Consider the following 14,515-nt stretch of genomic DNA (forward strand, 5'->3'; position numbering starts at 1 on the left):
ACTGTAGTTCAGGCATTCAGTTGTTAAATGGTGACTTCAGTATTTAAAACAGGAAAAGACAAAATCAGCTATTCATATAACGTTATAAGATTTACTGCGTGTAAGTTAAGTATATTTTCTAAGTTTGTCATCATAGTCTTCATAGAAGAAGCTTTCATCATTTGTGGTTTGCAAAATTAGGATTTAGGAAGATTTCTTTTTATTGGGACTACTGATCTATTTTGTCTTATTCCTGTTATCTTTTCTTTACCTTTCTTTCCTGTTATTTTTCATTTTCTAACTCTGGTTGAATCAGTCAAGTTTCTTTGCTTGTTTTTCCTTTAGTGATTTTTTAAGTTGTATGTGATTTAGTTGTTGACATTACATTTTTTGCATGTTTAGATTTATATTTTTTCAGTGTATAGAAAAAGAGAGATTCAGTATCTTTATCATTTTCCCAAGAAGAGAAAACCTTTAACATGCCTTCTTTCCCATCTCCTCCCAAACCAAAAGGTTGAGATAATCACAGTTTTATTTCCAGGTTTTTGTACATATTTTGCAGTGATAATTAGATACCTTACTACAATTTTTACTGATTTTTTTGCTTGACATATTTCTTGTTCTTACACCTTTCTATTTCTTGAATCATTTTCCTTTTTTGTGTTGAAGTACGAACTCCAGTAATTTTTAATATGTATTTTATTATCAATTAGTTCTGATTGCTTACTTTCCATCTTGATTTCTTCTTTGACCCATGTATTATTTAGAATTGTGTCATGTAACTTACAGACATTTTGAAATTGTGTTGTATTTTTGTATTGGTTCCTACTTTAATTGCATTATGGTTAGAGTGTATAGTTTGTATGATTTCAGTCCTTTGAAATTTGTCAAGACCTGATTTATGGTCCAGTATGGTCTGTTCTAATAAATGATCCATATGCAATTTAGAAAAATGTGTAGTTTGCAGTTGTTCTGTGTAGTGTTCTATACGTGTCTGTTGGCTGAAGCTGATTCCTTATTTGGTCAAATCTTCTACATATCTTTACTGATTTTATTTTCCTTTTCAATCAGTTACTGAGTTATGTTAAAATCTAATCATGGTTGTGTATTTGACTAGTTTTCCCTTTAGTTCTGTCAACTTTTGCTATATATACTTCGCCTTGTATTTTAATTTTCATTTTTCCTATTGAATATTTACTAATGTAATTAGTGATATTTAGATGATCCATTATTTTCAATTTATCCATATGTTCTTTGTTCCTTTCTTTTTTCCTTTTTTCCCTCTGTTTTTAGTTATCAAACCATTCAAAATGTAGTGGCTTAAAACAATAACCATGTATTATTGCTCATGGTTTCTTGAGTATGGAATTAGGGAGTGACTTAGCTAGGTAGATCTGGCCTAAGACCTCTCCTCTGGGTGTTGCGGTCAAATGGTGGCTGTCTGGGATCATCTTCTTTATTCACAGATCTAGGAGGACCCACAGCTGGGGCTCCTCCCGCGACTCTGTGGTCTCTCCAAAGTGGCAGCTTCAGGGCAGCCTTGCAGCCTGGGCCCAAAGGCATGGCTCCAGATAGAGATCAAGGAGGAAACTCTGGCACCCTTTCTAGCTTCAGAAGTCAGACAACACCACTTTTGCTGTATTTTATTAAATCTGCCCATATTCAAGGGGAGAGGAGTATGTTTTTCTCTAGAAGCTTTTTAGGATTTTGTCTTCACTTTCAGTGGCTTGAAATTTCAGCTACAGTATGTTCAGTTGTGACTCTTTGTTGATGATGATCATAGCTCTGATGCTGTGGTTTTGCTGTTGGCATTCATTGGGCACTTTAAATCTGAATATTCCTGACTTTCTTGATTTACCTTTGGAAGTGTGCTGCTAGTTCTTGGGTTCTTCTTTCTGTTCTGTTTCTATACTTCCTGTCAGATAGCTGGTAGAACTTTGAGGTTTTTCCTTTCTTACCTCTTTCATACTTTCCATCTCCCCATCCTTTTGTTCTGCTCTCTTTGGATGAGTTCAGTATATTGGTTCACTAACTTGCTTTTTTCAGCTATATCCATTTTCCTCTTCAGCCATCTGCTGAACTTTTTTTTGATGGTCATATTTTTATTTTGTAGATCTCCAGTGTGTCTTTTACATAGATTTAATAACTTCACAGGTTTCTTTAAGGATATTACGTGTATTTTACAATGTTTTATAGACCCTCTTGACTCTTTCCTTCTGTCTGTTGAGTTTCTTTCCTCTGTCAAGTTGTTTTCCTCAAATCTGTGATTAATTGTTTTGCTCTTTTTGAGAATCCCTGCTGGTCTCTTCTATTTACAGGAGCTTATCTCCTTTCATTTGGGAAGGAGTGGGGTAAGAAGTGCTGTTGGGCTTGAGTGTACCTGAGTAGAATGTGAAGACTAATTTATAAACTTCATTTATAAGTACATTGTGTCTGATCACTTCATCCCTATATACGTCCTGCCCCCAAAGTACTAGTCTTGAGAAGCACAAGAGGAGACGGTATCAAGGAAGATATTCTCTCAATGAGATAAATGTGATTTCATGTTACAGACAGTTGGCTTTCCTTTATGATGTACTATGAGGAACGTTGTTCTTTATTTTAGAAAGTTAAGGCTTACCATCATTTCCATGTTTACTCACCACCATCCCCACCCATCCCCAACACGTGGTGGTCAGTTGTCAGATTTAAAATATTCACAGCTTCTGTAAATATTTAAATATAACCAACAATATAACTGCTTGTTAAGAAGCTTCAGTGTTCCTTAAGGTAAAAAAAAATTTTCTCTCCAAAATTTCTTCTCACAACTAAATTTCCTTTAATGAATTTTGTTTCATAGGCTTAGTTGTGCAGGAGAAACTATTTCATCTTTTATTTAGTTTAAATATTTAAAAGCAGAAACAACAAACTTGGGGTCTGTTTGCATCACAAGGAAATCAAGTTATTTTATGAAATTTAGAGGTAGTTTTGCTGAAGTTCAAAGAGTGAAAAAATTGTTATGCTATAACTTGGACCATAGTGTTAGGGATTCAAGATTGACTTAAAATGTAAACATAGTGTAATGTTTATTCTTGTCCTCCGTATTTGTCAGGGAATCTTAACCAGAGTGAGAAATTTTCTGCTGCTGTGTTGGGAGTGCAGGGCACAAGAGATTTCCATAAAAAGGCATGGGATTTGCTTGGAAGAACATAGTGGTTTTCTAACTTGGCAGTAATGAGTTAGAACTAACCCCCTTTAAAAAGAAAATATTAATCTAATTATTCCTCATTGGGTATTTGTATGTGTTTTCTTATCTGAGCTATATTATTCTTGTATTTGCATGTGTGCATGTGTGTATACATTTACAATCCATGGTACTTGTTAGGTGTAAAGAAAGTAATTTCCTATGCATGCAGTATGTATAAAAAATGACTTTGGAAGTTGACTGTCTTACCCCTCGAGTTGAGGAACAGAGGACAAATATTTTCTTGTTACAGGATACCCAAAATAATTTGGCCATGTCTGAATGCTTTTCCCCAAATTCTATTGCCCTAGGAGGCAATTTGAGGAGCATAAGTGAGCCTTGCTATATTAGGATTCCCTCTCGAAAGATACACATTTTTGGATGAGAGAAATGATGAATTCATGTCTTGTTAAAATGACAGCAATCCCCAGACTAAGAATAACTGGAGGCCTGGAGAGGGAATTACAGATACCAGGATATGTCTGGTTGAAATACATGCTCTTGTGTTTAACAGTCTGCTTTTTTAAGTGAATTATTTGATACAGATAGAAGTATAGGATTACTAGTATCCAGCACAAACCTCGCCCCTCACTTTTTCCTCACGTTTCCTGTCCACCTTCATAGTAAAATGTGGTTGTTTCTCAGAGCTCAGTTCTTAGCTTTCTTCTGTTTTCACTGAATAAATAAATTCTCCTTGGTTGGTGTCATTTGCTATGGTTTCAAATACTACCATCTTTTATAACACCGGCTCCTAAGTCTGTCCCTCGAGCCCATTGGTTTCTACTGAGCTTCCAGACTTGGATTTTTAAATATCTGTCAGATATATCTATCAGATATCTACCTGCTTTTGCCATAGGAATCTCAAACTTAATTTTTGGCAGAAATTGTTAATGCTACTAAACAGGCCTGTGTCATTTTCCACCTGAGCTATTACAGTAGCTTCATAACTATTCTCACTGCCTCTGGTCCCTCTTTCCTTCAGTCTGTTTTATATACTGTTATCTTTCCAGAATATATATATATATATATTTATATATATATATAAAATTTTTTTTAAATCATTGTCTACTCCTCATTGCTTACTAGTTAAAAAGTAAACTCTTTAATGTGGCAAATGCCTTTGCAAACATAACCCAGTCTCCATACCTGGCTTTATTTTCCATACCTTATTTTTAAACCCTATGTTTTACCCATGCTGAGCTATCTGGTAGTCCCTGAATCTTCTGTATTTAATAATTTGGAGTATTTGCTCAAGCTGTTTCCTCTGCTTAGAATACCCTTTCCCATACACACCTATTACATTCCTCTTTAGTTTTTTACTTACCTTTTATGGAAACCTCCATTAAAAAGCTATCCTGGACTCTTCTCTGTTCCTCCATCCTTCCCCAACCCTTTAATCTTGTCTCTATAATAACTTTGTTTACATCATATTGTAGTTATTTTTTTTTTCTGTGACCTCTTTGAGGAAGGGAAACATATTTTTTATTTTTTGTCCCTGGCACCTAGTGTAGAACTGATACCTAGGAGATATTTTGTAAATATTTGATTCAGAACAACAGTCATTCTTGCTGTCATGTCTGTTGTATAGTCTACTAATTTATCCTTACTATGTTTCTTAGTTAAGGCTGCTATAACAAATTACCATAGACTGGCTGGCTTAAACAGCAGATTTATTTCTCACTATTCTGGAGGCTGGAAAGTCCAAGATCGAGGCCCTGGCAGATTAGGTGTTTGGCAAGGACCCACTTCCTGGCTTGTAACTGATTGTCTTATATCCTCACATGGCAGAGAGCAGAGAAGCAAGTTCTTGGGACTCTTACAAGAGCACTAATTCCATAGGTGCCGCTCTGCCCTTATGACCTCATATAATCCTAATTACATCCCAAGGGTCTCACCTCTTAATCCCATCACATTGTGGGGAGGGTTTCAACATAAGAATTTGCAGGGGACATATTCAGTTTCTAACGATATGTATATAACTGTTATTCTGAGAAATTTCTCCCTTTTTCGGCATTGAATTTCCTAAATTAATTCTATTGAAGAGGTGTAATGAAATGCACCTATTTTAAGTCTACAATTCAGTAAGTTTTAATAAATGTATATACCCATGTAACCACCACCATGATCAAGGTACAGATCATTTCCTTCACCCTGAAAAGTTCCCTTATGCTCCTTTGTAGTTATCATTCCTGCCCTCTAACCACTGGTCCCAAGTAGCTTTCTGGCATTGTAACTTTTGTGTTTTCTAGAATTTTATGTAAGTGGAATCACACAGTATTCACTCTTTTGTGTCTGATTTATTTTGCTGAGCATGTTTTTTAGATTCATCTACATTGTTGCATGTATCAATAGTTTATTCCTTTTTATTACTGAATAGTATTCCATTGATTGGATATGCCACCGTTTATCCATTTACCACTTGATGGATACTTGGGTTGTTTCTAGATTTTGGCTAGTATGAACAAAGATAAGAGTTGAAGTTCTTTTTTTTTTCCAGCTTGACTTGCTGAAAAGACTTTTTTACACACTGAATTCCTTTTGCCCCATTATTAATGATCTATTCTTGTGTAACAGGTTAACTCAAATCTTACTGTCTTAAAACAACACTAATCGTTTATTGTCTCTCAGTTTCTAAGGAGCAGAGATTTAGGAGTGGCTTGACTGGAAGAGTCTGGCTTATGGTCTTGAGGTTACAATTATCTGAATTAAAGCTTGACTAAAACTGTAAAACGGGCTTAAAAAGTGGCTGGCTCACATGGTTGGCAAATTGGTGTTAGCTATTGATAGGAGGCCTCTTTGAAGGGCTGGTTAAGTATCCTCATGACATGGTGGTGGCTTCCCTTAAAGGGAATGATCCCAGAGACCATGGTACAAGCTGCAGTGCCTTTTGGGCACTAATCTTGGAAGTCACATATTGTCATTTCTGCCATATTCTATCAGTCACATGACCAGTCTTGAGTCAGCATGGGAAGAAACTACAAGGATATGAATACAAGAGGAAACAACAGAAGTTATGACTACGAACAGGCCAGGATCATTAGGGGCCATCTGGGAGGATGGGTACCACACTCCCTTTGTCAGAAATGAATGGAACGGATATCCATGGTTTTAATTCTGGACTTGATTTGATTCTGCTGATCTATGTTTGTCCTTATGCTAAACTAATACTGTCTTTATTGTAGTTTTATAGTATGTCTTGAAGTCAGATGGTGTAAGACTTTTTTTTTCAAAGCTAATGGTAGGTAGCTATTCTAAGTTATTTGCATTTTCATGTAAATGTTGAAGTCATCTTGTCAATTTCTACAAAAAGATTATGATTGTGATTGCATTGAATCTGTGTATCAACTTGGGGAGAATTGACATATTAACAGTAATATGGACGTATCTTAATATAATATGACATCTCTCGCTAATTATTAAGTCCTTAACTAGCCATGTTTTGTAGTTTCAATACACAAGTCTTGCACATATTTTGTTACATTCATCTCTGAGTATTTCTTATTGGGTGCTGTTGTAAATGGTGTTTTTAAAATTTCATTTCCAGTTCTTTTCCAGTATATGGAAATACAGTTGCTTTTTTTATATCAACCTTTTATCCTAAAAAAAACAAAAGGAAACAAACAAAAAAACCTCACTTTTATCCTGAAGGCTTGCTAAATTCACTTATTACTCTGGTAGTTTTTTTGTATATTCCTTAGGATTTTCTACATGCAAGATCATGTCATCTGTGAAAAAAACTTTTACTGCTTCCTTTTGCATAGGCTAGAACCTCCTCTACACAGCTTAGTACAGTGTTGAACAGAAGCAGTAGGAGCGGACATATTGATAGAAGAAAAAGAAAAACCGTATAATACCAATAGATGCAGGGAAAGTATTTGAAAAAAATCTAACATCCATTCCTGAGAACCCATATAAACAAAAGTTCTTAAGAGTATTAAGCATATTTAAAAAAAAAAAGTATAAAGAAGAACTGAAACCAAAAAGTTTGAGAACAGTCTGAGTAGAATAACCTAACAATGCTGTTTAGAATAGGTAGGGATTCATAATCCAGGGTCCCCAGCACTTGTAGGGGGAAAAAAAGAATACATCTTTTTATTTATTTATATATTTATTTACTGGCCACTCTATGCAGCTTTTGGGGATCCTAGTTCCCTGACCAGGGAGTGAACTTGGGCCCACGGCAGTGAAAGCACTGAGTCCCAACCACTGGACCGCCAGGGAATTCTCAAGATACATCTTTATTTTTTACTAACCTCTAAATGAAATTTAGTATTTGTTTCTATTTTGAATGCAGGCAACAAACCACAGTGGTAATATTAGCACCAGTTGTGACTTTGTCACCAGTAAATGTGTTACTTCTAACTTTTCTTGTATTTGTTTCTTAAGGACAACATATAATTAGGTCTTGCTTTTTTATCTTGCCTTTGAATTTGAATGTTGGATATTAGAATAGATGATTTACATGTAATGTAATGATGTGGTTGCCTTTTAATTCTATCCCATTTGTTTTGTATTTCTCCCGTCTTTTCTTTGTTCTTTTGTGCTTGTTTGTTTGTATTTTTCCTGCTGTTTTGTGGATGAATTGATTTTTTTTTTCTTCAGTATTCGATTTTATCTCAGGTATTGGCTTGTCAGCTATGCCTCTTCTCCCCCCTCCCACCCCCCACTCCGGGGTTTACAGTGTGCATCTTTAACATATAATTAACCTTCAAATAATATCATACTGCTACTAGATATAAGGTAAGAACCTTGAACATTATGCTTCCAGTTCCCTTCCTTTTCTTGTGCTATTATTGTAATATATTTTACTTCTACATGTTGTAAACCTTGTGGTACATTGTTGTTTTTGCTTTTAAGTGGCCATAAAAGTCTTGTAGATTTACTCTCACTGTTTCTGGTACTTTTTATTTTTTTAGTAATTGTTATTTCTTTATGTAGGTCTACATTTCCACCTGTTACCATTTTCTTCCACCTGAAGATTTTTTTTTTTTTTTTTTTTTTTGCTTTTTTTAAGGGCATGCTGGTGAACTTTTTTCTCCCCCCAGCTTTTCTTTTTTTGGATCTAAAAAAAATTTTTTATTTCACTTTCATTTTTGAAGGATATATTCATTGTATTTAGCATTCTAGGTTGACCGTATTTTTCCTTAAGCATTTGAAAGATGTATTTTCTTCTGTCTTGCATAGCTTCTCAAGAAAGTCTACATATTTTCTTAACTTTGTTCCTCTGTATCTAAACTTTTTCCTTTGGCTTCTTATAAGATTTTCTCTTTTTGACAACTTTTCAAGAATTTGATTATTGTGCCTTGTGCTTTTCTTTGTATTTATACTAAGGAGAGGGCTCGTTGAGTTTCTTGGGTCTGTGGATATATGGTTTTTATCAAATTTTGAAAGTATTTTATTTATTTTATTATTCATCCCCTCCCCCACCCCATTCCAGTTACACACATATGCTTGATAGCTGGATATTATCCTATGGTTTTCCTCTTTTTTCTTCTTTTATTTTTCTTCTTCCTTTTCTTTTTTCTCTCCCTCCCTGTTCATCTCCCCACTCTACCTTCCTCCTCATCAACTTTTTTCAATCTTCATCTCAGTTCCTCTGAAATTTCCTTCTGTAGTATTTAATATACTGTTAATTCCATCTGGTTATATTTCCATTTCTGATACTGTTTTTGAACACTAGGAGTTCATCTTGGTTCCTTTTTCTGTCTACCATTTCTCTCATTATATTTTCCTTTAAGTCCTCGAGCATATTTATCATAACAGTTTTTAGAGTCTTTATTGGCTAACTCCATTATCTCACTTCTGGGACTGTTCCAGTTGACTCATTCTACCCTAGTTTCAGGTCATATTTTCTTTCTTTCTCGTGTGTCTGTTAATTTTTATTGGATGCTTTGGACATTGAAAATTTTATATTGTTGAGTGGTGGAATTTTTTCTTCTTTAAAAAAATTTTGGACTTGTCCTGATAGGCAGTTGTTATCTATAGATTGACTCAATCCTTTTAAGGCTTATTTTTAAGCCTTTTTTAGGAAGCATGTAGAGTATTTTTTACTCTAGGATTTGTTTACTCCTATACTAAGTATGAATATTCTGGGGTTTCAAGTGAATTGCCTATTTTCCAACAAGGAAGACTCTTCTGGTCAGAATGTCAATATTTTGCAGCACTCTGGAAATTGTTCAGATTCCTATTTATTTTTTGCCTTACCTCATGGAGTTTCATCCTTCATGCCTGGCTTAGTGTTTGGCCACAGATTTAGGTGGACCGCTATGCAGATTTCTGGAGTTTTCTGTGCATAACTCCCACTTCTCTGGTAACTTCTCTGCTTGAGTTTTTTCTCTCTGTATCACAGTCTGAAAAGTGCCTCCAGGCAGAAAGCCAGGGCAGTTGTAGGTCTCACTTCATTTCCTTCCCATCTCTCAGAGATCACAATACTATACTGCTTATTGTCCAATGTCTGAAAACAGTTGTTTCATATATTTTGTTTGGTGTTTTAGCTGTTTATTGTGGGATGGAAAGTTATTCTTATTTATGCCATACCATCATAGCCATTGGAAATTCTTTTGAAGATAATCATGGAGATAAAATATAAAGTTTGTATCCGCCCCCAGCAATTTGGGCCTTATGAAATAAACCAGCAGTATGTACCTATAGAGTTTTAACAATTTCATCTACATTTTCCCATTTGTATCATAATATTTGAGGTAACATTTTATATGGTTCATTGGTAATACAATAATGAACAAAATAGTATAGAATTAAATATGATATTTTAAGCAAATAAAATAGTATTTTCATTATATTAAAGCTCATGAGTGAACTTTTCAAAAAAGTATGTAAGTTGTTTAAGTGATATCTTCGTAAAGAGTTGGGCTTGTGATTGTAGTTATAAGACAACTACTAGTTTTAATCATCTTTTTTTCTGATCAGGTACTCTTGAGGTAACATGAACAGGCTAACAATTGATGTGTAGTCAAAGATAATCTTTAATGAATTAAAATGCCTGGTAGTGGTCCTGTAAATTTATATTAAAATATACATGGTTTTGTGTAATAGCCTCTGTCTTCCTCTTGATAGTTTTAAGGGAGAAAACAAACAAAAAAACAAAATCTCATGTTATTTCATGTAACAGTTGTACATTCTTAGGCTATTCTTAGCATATTTATTAATCTTTGGTTTTTTTTTTTTTTTTTTTTTCCAGATTGTCAGTATTTAAAAAGACCACATCATGCGTGAGTACAAGCTAGTGGTCCTTGGTTCAGGAGGCGTGGGGAAGTCTGCTCTGGTAAGTTAGCCACCTAACTATAATTAATTAATATAATACAAAAAGAACAGTAATGTTTTCTTGCTTTACAACTTATAGCCTCTAAAGAGAAAAGGTGGCAGTATTTTTTATATGCCTAGTATCTGGCCCACCAGGGGACGTGAACTCATTCAATATCCATGGATGTGTAGTTTTACAATGGTGGCTCATTCATTCTTTCATTTTTCATCTACTTATTGGCTACCCATTATATGTTAAGCACTAGTGTTTGTGATTCAAAGAGTAATAAAATTGTTCTCCTTGTTAAGGAACTTACATTCTAGTGGTAGAGACTGATTATTACAAGTACCAGAGGAGTAAGTTCTAACTTACCCCCACCCCAGACTTAAGTGGAGTAAAGGTTGTTTTTTGTACACATGCTATATTTATTTAGTATTTATTGAGCTTTTACAGTGTCAGACTCTAAAGTTACAACAGTGAACAAAAACAGTCACAGTCACCCTCATAGAGCTTACATTATAGTGGAGGAGATGTAATAAATACACAGTTAATCAAAGAACTACTTGATTATAATTGTGAGAGAGATATTTTGAAAGAAAAGTGTATGTTGTTAAGAGACCCCTATGACAAGGAAATCTAAATTTGCATTTGAACAACTGAGAAAGGTCACAATTGCTGGGACAGGAGTGAACAGGGAGGAAAGCAGAGGGAAATGAGGTGAGAGGTAAGCAGGGGCCGGATCATGACTTGAAGACCATGTAAGAACTTGGGATTTATTCCTGATGACAGTGAGAAGCTTTTGAAGGTAGGGTTTTTGGAGGGTGGTGGTGATGACAGAATTGGATATATGTTTTAAAGAGAGCACTTTGTCCTATAAAGAGTAATTTAGAAGGTAGGCAGAGAAGATGTGGAAGACAAGTTGGGAATTAATGCAGTACACCACATTATTGTTTGTGGAAGCTTATATTAGCAGTGAAGAAGAGAAAAGAAGATGTTTTGAGAGTTAAATAGTAGGTAGAATTGATAATAACTTAGTGCTGGATTGATTTGGGGACTAGGAGATAAGGAGCTCTCGAGGGTGACTCCCAAATTTCTAGTTGAGCTACTGATTTTATGAACAGACCATGTAAGTAGAAGGGAAGCACTGGAGAATGAGCAGATTTGAGAGTGAAAATCAAGAGTCATGTCAAATTTCATGTGCTTGTGAGATATTCAAGTTAATGTCAAATAAACAATCACATCTTCAAAATAATAGCTTAAAAGAGAGACTTGTGGTATGATTTGGGTTGCCATGAATATATCTATGGTATTTATTTCATGGAAATTATACTACTGTTAGGAGTGTAAATTAGTACCTCTGCAGTGAATGTGAGTATCTGTTACTTTAAATGCATGTAACTTTCAGTTGAGCAAGTCCCTTTCTGGAAATGTATCCCACACCTAAGTTCACGTATACAAAATGTCAAGGATATCTATTACAACATTCTTTACAGTGGCAAGAGTTTGGAAACAACCTAAATGCCTGCCTGTAGGGGGGCGAAATAAGTTTTTAATATGTATTTTGAGTAGAATACTATAAACCATTAAAAAGAATTCAGCAGCTCTGTATATACTGATATGTAATGATATCTACACTGTATTACTTAGGAGGAAAAAGATACCAAGCAGTGTAGAGTACCATATGTGTTTTAGAAGAAAGGAGGATGAGGGGGGAGATATAAAAGAACAGAGACTATTTCTGCAAGGTTCAGTAAGCTACAGACAACCTATCAGTTACTTCCTTGTCAGTGGAATTGGAGAAGGTGGTAAATAGAATTAGTTATTATTACATAGGCTTTTGTGTCTTTTTCATTTTGTCTTATGTCCATGAATTGCCTTTTTAAAATAAATTAATTAAAAATCCGTAGGAATTAATGAGGTTGTCTAGGGAGAGACTAGAGAGAGAAGAGAACTCAGGATTGGGCTCTGAGTACCTCTCAACCTTTAAAGAGTAGGTAGGATTGGAAAGATCCAGCATAGAAGAATGTATCTTGTACTTGAATGTAAGGAATGTACCTTTACTTGGCGGCTCAGAAGTCATAGCATAGAGGTGATGTTCTAAATGTGATAAAAGCAGCTTCAGCAAGGTGATGATGCCATAATCATCCTGGGGTGGGTTGAAGAGTGAGAGCTGAGGAAATAGAGTCACCATTATAGATAGCTGAAGTTTACTGTATTCAAATTAATCTGTTTAGTTCAAGCTAAATAGTGTATAAAATATTCCTCTGGCTAATTGAGGTATGAATGACCTCAGTCCACATTCTTACCTTTGCTTTTAGGCAGGGTACCAGGTGTACCAGACCCTGTTTTAAAGCTATCTAGGAAATATTTCACAACCACCTTCTTACTTCTTTTCATTTACTGAATGATAAAATACCTAGTTTCCAGTCTTTGCTTATAGAAATTTTAGAGATAAAATTATGTAGATGGTCTGAAAAAGATGAGTAGGTAGTGTTTTCCAGTGGAAAGAGCTTTGGAATCAGGAAGGCATATGTTAGAATCTCAGCTGGCAAATCAGAAAAATAACTACTTCTGGGGTGAATATGAAATTTGAATATGATTATAAATTTAATAAACTCAAATTTTAATTCTGTCTTCTATCTTCCCCCACAATTAGAAAGACCATTTCAAGACTTTTTAAAATTTACCTTTTGTCTCTCTCCTTTGAGGGCATAAGGTAAAAATTGGTATAGATACATAAAGTGGTAACAGGAGTTTAAATACTGATAAATTTTCACATTTTAGTAAATTAGAATCCATGTCCTTATTTGTATCTTCATTGTATTTTAAAACTTAATATAATAATTATTTTAACAGTGTAATGTCAACAGCAGCCATTGCTGACAGTTTTTAATATGACTACCTCCTTTCATAAGTATCCTCTTAATTATGAATGTATCCTTATATTGAAAAATAATGATACTCCACATTTGCATGTTTACTCAACATTTCCATGTAATTTCATTTAATCTTTACCACTTTGGGAGGTAAAGTAACATTTAAGAGGGGCTGATTTTTCTTTTAAGTCCTTAACTTTTGTCTGCTTTTTTTTATCTCTAGACAGTTCAATTTGTTCAGGGAATTTTTGTTGAAAAATATGACCCAACGATAGAAGATTCCTACAGAAAGGTAAAATGTGAAACTTGTGTACACACGCTTACAAGTAGTTTCTTATGACTTTAAAGCTTGATGCATGGAATTGGTTTTTTGAAAATAGTTTTGAGAAGTGATACAGATATTCTATATTTGTTTTTAAAAGTATCACCAAGCCAAAATACTTTGCATGGAATACTGCTTAGCTATAGAGAGCTCCATGTTCTGTGACTGATTAGTAATCTGTTCCTTAACATACACATTTTCCTGGTGGGAATTTTTTTAATGTAAAAAAATTGCATGTAAATAGTAGATATATTTTTGATTACTCTTTTTGTGAACTAAAATTAAGATCACTTTATGCTTGAAGTTATACAGTGACTGAAAGTTATTTTTGTTGAATTATATAATAACTTTAAAAATATTTCACCTTTACACTATAAAAATTAGATAGTTGTATTCTGTATAATACTATAAGGGTGGATACATGGCATTGTACGTTTGTGCCAACCCATAGAAAGTATGACACCAAGAGTAAAACTGCTAACTGTAGACTTTGCGTGATAATGATGTGTTGATGTAGGTAGGTTCACTGATTTTCACAAAGGTACCACTCTGGTGCAGGATGCTGATGGTAGGGGAGGCTAGCAGGGAGCAGGAAAAGGGTATATGGGAACTCTGTACTTTCTGCTCACTTTAGCTGTGAACCAAAAACTCCTCTCTAAAAAGTAAAGCTTATTTAAAAGAAATAAAAATTAATAGTTGATCTTGATAAAAAATACTATTTTATTAAACTAGAAGACTAGCTAGAATTGTGGAGAATTTTTGTGATTTTATTTCCCAAGTATGTTATGGAGGGGAAAAGACAGTATTGTAAGAAAGCCTAGTAGCCAACGATATACCCCTTCCCACCCACCCCC

General features: G+C 34.5%; 1 protein-coding gene across 4 annotated transcripts in view; it reads left to right on the forward strand.

Annotated features, from left to right (window-relative positions):
• The window catches only part of RAP1A (RAP1A, member of RAS oncogene family), a 69,888-nt gene that overhangs the window by 41,754 nt on the left and 13,619 nt on the right, over positions 1 to 14,515 (forward strand). For 3 of the 4 annotated variants that reach the window (XM_057746031.1, XM_057746112.1, XM_057746274.1), the window contains 2 exons: positions 10,401 to 10,484; positions 13,563 to 13,631. In XM_057746031.1, coding sequence (XP_057602014.1) covers positions 10,428 to 10,484; positions 13,563 to 13,631 — 126 coding nt within the window. In that variant the 5' untranslated portion in view covers positions 10,401 to 10,427. Of the gene's footprint in view, positions 1 to 7,804; positions 7,943 to 10,400; positions 10,485 to 13,562; positions 13,632 to 14,515 lie in introns of all 4 variants that reach the window. The other variant, XM_057746191.1, reaches the window with a different exon arrangement.

Source organism: Hippopotamus amphibius, chromosome 1 (genome assembly GCF_030028045.1).
Source record: "Hippopotamus amphibius kiboko isolate mHipAmp2 chromosome 1, mHipAmp2.hap2, whole genome shotgun sequence".
In the NCBI taxonomy this organism is placed as follows: domain Eukaryota; kingdom Metazoa; phylum Chordata; class Mammalia; order Artiodactyla; family Hippopotamidae; genus Hippopotamus; species Hippopotamus amphibius.